The sequence below is a fragment of the Branchiostoma belcheri genome, unplaced genomic scaffold (assembly GCF_001625305.1).
Source record: "Branchiostoma belcheri isolate BF01 breed outbred unplaced genomic scaffold, Haploidv18h27 scaffold61, whole genome shotgun sequence".
In the NCBI taxonomy this organism is placed as follows: Eukaryota; Metazoa; Chordata; class Leptocardii; order Amphioxiformes; family Branchiostomatidae; genus Branchiostoma; species Branchiostoma belcheri.
The window spans coordinates 1,242,108-1,250,079 of record NW_017804254.1 but is presented as its reverse complement, the minus strand read 5'-3'; the positions used below and the strand labels follow the sequence as shown (position 1 = coordinate 1,250,079).

Below are 7,972 nucleotides of genomic sequence, written 5' to 3'. Positions count from 1 at the left end.
GCCTGTGGATACAGGCGGCTAAAATAAAGTCCCCTTGCCCTACCGAATCTGCTTGGAGATTATTCTCCACCCCTTTATTCATCTCAAATCCCTGTCACACATTCAGAACCTTCCTCCGACTACCAACCAACCAAGGTTGGCTGATGTTCGGTAGCAGTCTAACTTTTTATACAAATCGACTCTATAAATTTGAGTTGAGTCGTACATTTGAGTCAAATTCAACCCCCGACCACTGCGCACCTACTCCCGAACACCAGCCAACCATGGCCGAACCTCCCGACCATACCCAAATGGTTTAAACATTTTGAAACAGCCGAACAGTAGCCGACCTCAGCGAACACCAGCCAACCACAGCCGACCTTGCTCGCGACCTGAACATGGATGGGGGATTTAGGCAGTGTTTCGTAGGCTAGGTGTGTCGGGGGCTTCACTACTGATGTCCCAATCACCGTGTGTCACCCGTCACCTGTCCTGACACACCGTAATAAGGGTGTTTCCCGGTCTCCCCCGTCATTCCTCAGTCCGCATAGCTTAGTAACTACAAGGCAGGAGGGGGACGAACAAAGCGCTGAAATGCGCAATTAGAGCTGGCATGTCTTTTGATGTGGTGGAGGTGCGGATTTTGAAGTTCCGAGTAATGCCGGGTTTAACCTCGGACCCACCGTGCATGATGTCTGGTCCCAGCCGCCTACTAATTATGTTGAAAATGAGGACATACCGCAAATTTGACTTATCTCTTCTTAGTTACCACTAAATGTAGTGTGTCGAACTCAACAAAACAGGATTGACATTTGATTTGAAGTTTGTATATAAGGGAGAGAATCTGTAGAAAAAAAATTGGGTCCAATTGTTTTCAAAGCAACAGTTCGTGCTTTCTTTTCACCTTCATTCTCTTTTCCACCCCCTGCCCTTACTCCATGGCCACTTTCCATGCTTTTGTAACTTTCCCCGTATCCACGATGTGTGAAAATCAAAATATATAAGCGGCCACGTCGTACACGCAGAGTAAAGCACACGGTATTCGTAAAACAGTCTTTGTTTGTTTGTTTGTTTGAACCTGTGTGAGAAGCTAAAATCGGGCCGCTTTTTATTGAAGTCAGGGGGGACGAGGTAAGGGTGTGAAAAAATATATATTAAAATATAAGTCCTGATAAATTTATACACACATTCTACACATACATGGTACAAAATACATACATACTATATAGTGAGTGAGAGCATGTATATAGTTCTTGTCTGTCCATTTGGGTCATTTCTAGATCTGCAGTATTTCTCTTAACTAAAGGCAGGTAAGGTAACTAAATGGTAAAATTAAGTCTATCAGCCACCAAATGCTGTCTAGTTTCGTTATTTCAGTAGTTGTTCCTATTTTTACGTATATACATTTAAGACAACTGATGTACACTTTTTGTTTTTAACGCAGCCAAACTTCACAACAGACTGCGAGTTCCTAGAGAGAATACAAGACAACGGGTACAACACATACCAGGCAAGGTGGGTACCTCAACAGATACTTCAACTTTTACACAGCTTATTTTGGATCTTATTCACACTGTACATTTTCATGAATCTCAAAAAAAATCGTATACCATCCAATTGGTGTGAGTTACGTATACCATTCCAATTGGCAATTCTCTCATTTCCTTGCAGCTATAGTCAAAAGTTTCAGTAGGTTTCTACGGGATGAATAGCAGTTAACCAGCACCATCTGTCCTTGATAAAGACTAAGGTCCACCTGTGGAACACATTCTTGTGCAGTAAGTTAAGACAGCGACTCTTCAGACAAACTAAGCCCGAAGGTGAATCTGTGAAAACAAAAAAAATCAGTATCACTGTCTTTCCATGTAGCAGTTTTACAGATTGGTAGTTTTGATACATTTCAATAAGAAGAAATTTTTTAATTAGGTGCAACACGAGTCGAGAAATAAGATCCCGAATAAAGTGAAACATCTTGAGATCATATATCACGTCTATCTGGAGATAACGTTACTGTTACTTTCCAGAGCACGAAGTTAGGCAACCGATATTCTTATATGTTAATAAATTCCCCTTTAGTATTTGCTTGATTGAAAATTAGTAAATAAACAACATTCAGATCAACAATATGAGCGAAAATGCGTCACCAGAGCTGAATAGACTTTTGGCGATGAGACAGTCGTTTCGAGAACCATTAGGACCCGGAGTAAATTGTAAATTTAGAGGGGTCAGAACGCGCCATGCCCTTCCGTTACCACACGTTGAACCCCCAGCGCCTGTCCAACACTTCCAATCAGGACCTGTACCGGCTTCAGCCGACATGTTGGCTGCCTGCCTTCACCAATAAGTAACACACCGGTGGCAATTTTACAGCACATCCGTTAAACGGTCACCTAATTCGTCTACGTATCAGAAAATTAGACCAAGAATTAAAGAACAATAGAATAGATACACACACATACAAATTAAAGCCTTGTCGAAATTTTTCAATGGCAGCCATTGATATATCTGATAGGTCTCAATCTTCAGATAAGGCCACGGCAAGTAATTTTAATGGAGAAAAATGGAACGGAAAAGACAAGTCTGAAAATGGACAAATATGTCATAAACTTCTATCGGTTCAGAGACCATAGAGGGTTTTGTTTAACCATAAGGTTTATGGTCTCAAAATTTGAAAATGTAGGGATTTTATTTTTGCCAGCCATGTTTTTTTCGCCCTATCGCATTAGATTTGGAGTGTGTGGAGGATGTTATCGATACAATTTACTTGCTGTTGCCTAATAGGAGAGATGATTTTAATACCTGTGACAGATTGGGCATGTGTATACAGTCTCCCTTCCCTTAGCTGACGGGGATATCGTGACGCCTAATGATCTTGATTCCAGATGCTTCATAATTTCTAAAGTTCATGTCTGCTCAAGTTCACGCCGGCGTCGCACGATAGGGGCGGGCTCACGTGTTATCATTTATGGTCGCCCAATCCGAACCATGTGTGAGGGACACGCTTAACGAACGGCTGGGTTGCCCGTTGCGTGCGACGGCTTGACGCTACTGTTGTGCCGCCTCACGCTTGTTAGGAAGTTTTCCTCGGCAACTAATTCCTAATATAATGAAGAACAACTGGCCGATATACTAGTATGCACACATGCGTCTTTCAAGGACAAAATAACGTGTGAAGTTTATTTTGAACACGTACAAACTCTTCAAGCTTGATGTATCCTGTATGACGTGTGTTGGGAACAAATTCCAATCGTATATCGACTTTAGCTTTATTCAGGTTCTCACCAATGCACTTTACAAATCTTTTGGTGGAGGGGGAAGGGGCAACAATGTTTTTTTGTACCAAAGGAAATGCAATCGCCGTAGCTGCCCTGTACAATTTTGCAACAAGTTTCGAGGTCCTAGCTACAACAGATATCCCGGTCCTGTGAAGATGAATGATGTGAGACGATAGGATATTCAACAAACTTTCACCACGAATGAAGTCTATAAATTACCTTAGGCTGAGAAAATCGACACATGGGAACATTTCAGTAGTCCAACTCCAGGAAACGTCACGTCCAGTGTGCCATCATATCAGTTAATCTATTTACATAGACCTTAGTCGCCAAGTTTCCCATCGATAGCGTGCACAGAAACATTAAACCATTTTTGCTTCTTGTCACGCAGGACTCGCCGAGGCAGGGACAACCGACGCTGGTACGTTGGGTTGGACAGACAGGGACAGCCCCGGAGGGGCAGCAGGGTCAGGAGGACTCACATATCAAGCCAATTCTTACCGAGACAAATCGAGTGATAATCCGTGTGTGCGCTGAGTTTTAAACATGACTTCTGGGCTAAGCTTTTATTGTTTAGCAAAGCACACGAGGCTGTTTGAAAACCTTGCCTCCGAATCTGGCTACAAGCTTACAAAACCTGTTCCCGAGGAACTCCTGAAAACGGTTGTTACTGATCCTGGGAAGGAGAGCTTCAAGGTCAAGATGGACGACAGGTGCGGAAACAGGTGTGACGCACTTCCGGTACGACGAGAGGGGATCTGCTGGTCAGAAAGACGTCGAGAGACGTAAGCCAATATGGACTTCTACGCCTCTACCGAGCGTCAGAGGCGGTTCTATCTAAGACAATGTGACATTCAAGAGTAATCCGACGATCGGCAGTGACGGACAATTCTTCTCGTGAAGAAACTGTGACAAGTCAAGTTACAGACGTCTTACAAGGACCTCTCTGTACTGACAATCTCGCAAAACTGTGCCTTAATTATTGCTCACTTAAAGCACTTATTGCTCACTTCTTCATTTTGTCTGAAAATCTCTAATCAACATCTGCTTGCACAACGACCAGACGATCAAAAATTGAATTATCCTTGAGATATTTCACCAGATATCAACATTAATACGATAAATTTTATGAAATTCTTACAGATAAGTGATAATGGCCTATTTATTTATTGACTCATGTAAACCTCGAGCCGATAGTATTTATCTCAGAACGCCAATATGTGTGTATTGTGACGATGTGTACAAGAACACGACATGGGTGATACTGGAATCAAGACGATCTGGGCAAACCATTGAAGGGTACACAGCGACTGACAATGTGATTAAATCACTATTGTTACCATTGAACCGTCTCTACTTCATTGCGTTCCTGTACTCGGTTCGTGCTTGAATTGTCATGACCATAAGTAATTATCAATTATCGTATTTTAAGGGGAAACTCTCGATAAACATTGGGGATTTCTAGTCCCCCTGAATGTTCTCTAAACCCTTTACCACAAAATGACGTTTTTTAGGTCACAAATAAGCAATACTGTTTTCTAGATATCTACGTCCCTACTCTAACGAGTTGAAGCTAGCACGACGTTTTTTTCCAGACGTCTCTGTCATGCACATTTCGGCTATATATATAGTTCTTTCCTCTCTTAGTCTCGATAAGGTTCCTTAGTAGTAGTATATGGACGGCCTCTTCTCATTTTGGCTTCTAGGGACCAGTTTACTGGCTGGTTCACCATGGTGAGTTGTATGACCAGCGAGGCTTAGCTCATTCTTCTGTCCTTGTTGGAAAATAAACCATAGATTTCGATTCAACGAACATGCACTAATCTGTGACTGTGTGAAGAACTTTCTACCAGTGGCAGTGCACAGGCTGACGAAACCAATACATCCCGTCGTATGTTGGAAAAAGCTTATCAAATATCTCCTTCTGAGGGACCGCCGATCAGGATTAAAGGTTATCTATATTAATCTGCCTCTATATAGATAGATTGATAGATATAAATAGGTGGCTATTGCTGAGATATCTACAGATGAATATGACACAACAGGCAGTGTGAATTTCAAGTTCAACACATTTCGTTGGCGATTTGCAAGACTGAACAATATGTGCTAGCTGTAAACATGTAGACCATGCAGGGGTGTTGGTCACGAGTAGGGCTGCGTACCTAAACGTAACATCAGGTACAGGTACAGGTACTGGTACAGAGGTTTAGGTACAGGTCCGGACCTGTACCTGTACCTGAACAATTTGACAAATTAACACGTGTTCTTCACTTTTTCAATCATGACACAGAAACAATAATAAAGTGTTGGAGGGAAGGGAAAATGACTGACCTCTGACCTGATTTGAGTTTGTTGACCAATCACAACCCTGGATCAGCCACACTCTCGCGATGTCTCGTGAGACTGAGGATCTCAAATCAATCGACGGTGTTTACGTCTTTTCCAGTGCTAATTTTTCGTCTTTGTGGTAGGATTTACCTATCTTTAGTCATATACATGGTGTAAACTAGCTATTTCGGTATATACTCGTTACTTCATGATCCGGTATTTTGGACCTGTACCGAAACGATTTTTACGGTATTGGACCGGTACAGTGTACCGGTCCGCAGCCCTAGTCACGAGTGTAGCCGTTTATCGATCTAGGCCCAGTATAATCTGGCAACATCAGAGTGGGAGGGGTGACGAGTTATCTGCGTCACTGTGTGGTACTGTAAGCCGTGCGTTTTGTAGGCCACCGGACGTCCGGTTAGAGTAGTACATGTTGAATACGTTTATGACGTCCCAAAATTAATCTTCTCATAAAAAGGACGATATACTGTGTGCTATACAGCTCAAAAGCCCCGTCCCAATGACGCAGAGTATTGTATTACTGTTGTACCTAAGGGTGTAGTATTTCCTTACTCCACCATCTGCACATTGGCGACAGTGCTGCAGAAATAATTTTGACCAACAGGTGTCCCCACAGACTAGCGTATGTATACAGAAGTCAAGTACTCCTGGTGTGCTGTGGGCATGTCTATCATTTGGCTTGTCTAACATCAACATAGACGTCAGTGTGACAGCCTTTTGAAGGTTCATATTTTGGCACAGGTTCCGAATTCCAATACATCTATCGGCATCTTCTTGTTTCTAAAAAGAAATGGCTTACCTTCAAATAAGTGAAAATCTGAAAAGAATGTAGCCTCCCTTTCTACATCTACCTTACTTTAATGAAGTTTTATTGCTTCAGTATAACATCATCCAACTTGCAGGGAAGATACAATGTGCCTATCAGTCCTGTTCTTTGTATGCACGGGGCTCACATCAAGTTAACATAATTAATTGAAAGCCATATCTAATATGCACATTTAATAAAAATAAGATCAAATTGCATTACATAACATGATCACTTTTAAAGTCATGCCTTATTACACATTTTGTCCTTTTGATAATTCATCATGGTTATGACAATATCTCTTGCAAATTATAGCTGTACTCAATACTTTTTTTACATGGATCTGATAATCCAACCCATAGATTTATGAAACCTCAGATTTATTCTAAACTTGGGAATTTCTTAGCCCTTAATAGTTCCTGTCTTCTCCGAGCACTAACTTTCATGCCGTAACAACTAACAGGGGTGTCTCCAACCAAAACATCCCTGGCAGCTGTGTTCATGTTACCAGTCCAGTCTTTAGGTGGAAGGAGGGGCTCTCTATTAGTTCTGTTTTCTAGATCAGTGTCTGTAGTTTTGGACACACATCTTAAACCTTTTTCAGCCATTCTATTGGGTGTACTTAGTTGTTCTTCAGGACATTTTGGGTCGTCCTCTTCCTCTGATATGTCCAGTTCTTCTAGTGTACTGTCATTACTTGAAGAAAAGTCAGTCTGTGTTTGTTCTCCTTCAGACTTCAGTGTGCCGTACTTTAACCTCGTCTTGATGTCATTTGTTTGAGCAGCACAAATGTTTTCCTGTCCGGTTGGATTTCGTTTCCGTCTGCCGACCATGGCGCTTTGGTTGTTAGATGTCTTCTTGGCTCCCCGTCTCCTACGTTTGGGTTCACTGCAGGTCATCTGGCTGGTTCGAAACTGGGGAGAGACCTAACATAACGGTGTAAAGAAATGAGTTGGTTGTTCCAAAGAAATGCAGATTATAATACTACTAAATCTTTCAATTTTGAATAAAATGAGAAACGTACTTTACCTTGTCCCTGCTGGATAATACTGTAACAAGTAGAGAATACTAAGTAATTGGCTAAGTCAAAGGTGTGTGCTAAAGCCAAGGTAAAGTGGTGCATCTGTAAGAGGTTTGAATGAAAAAGAAGAAAATCTCAGTGTCATCTGTGACTGTCAAAGATCGTAACTAAATGTCTGTGTGGCTCTCTTTTCTAAAACATTCAATCAATGTTAAGTCCAAATAGACATACCTGTATATCTAGCTATAAAAGGGGGGACTGCTGAAATGGTATATAGTTCTTACCCACGCCGAAGTGTCATTTGGGTCCACCATGACGATATCAGCGGTGACCGGGCTGTGTGCGGCGGACACCATGGTGGTGTCGTGCCGGGGTCCCTCACACGGGCTCTCCGTAAACATCAGAGGACGCTTCTGCTCGCCTGTTTTCTTTCTGCGGCGAGGCATTGTCTCTGAAAGAAAAGCTGTCAACGTGAAGAAAACTAGCCTGGATGCCAGACCCAAAGCACACTGGACACAAAATATCTCAGTGTGCACACTGAGA

The 7,972-nt window shown here is 42.2% G+C and overlaps 2 protein-coding genes across 2 annotated transcripts in view; one reads left to right on the top strand and one right to left on the bottom strand.

Moving 5' to 3' along the window:
* LOC109482968 (fibroblast growth factor 3-like) overlaps positions 1–4,559 on the top strand; it is a 16,225-nt gene extending 11,666 nt beyond the window's left edge. The window contains exons 3-4 of the mRNA XM_019785867.1: positions 1,424–1,494; positions 3,646–4,559. Coding sequence (XP_019641426.1) covers positions 1,424–1,494; positions 3,646–3,772 — 198 coding nt within the window. The 3' untranslated portion in view covers positions 3,773–4,559. The remainder of the gene's footprint in view (positions 1–1,423; positions 1,495–3,645) is intronic.
* Positions 4,560–6,173: 1,614 nt separating this feature from the next.
* On the bottom strand, positions 6,174–7,882 carry LOC109482936 (RAD9, HUS1, RAD1-interacting nuclear orphan protein 1-like). Its single transcript, XM_019785834.1, has 2 exons — positions 7,714–7,882; positions 6,174–7,334 (listed from the first exon to the last, which is right to left on the bottom strand). The coding sequence occupies exons 1-2, from the start codon at positions 7,873–7,875 to the stop codon at positions 6,789–6,791; spliced, it is 708 nt and encodes a 235-aa protein (XP_019641393.1). The 5' UTR covers positions 7,876–7,882; the 3' UTR covers positions 6,174–6,788.
* Positions 7,883–7,972: the final 90 nt, after the last annotated feature.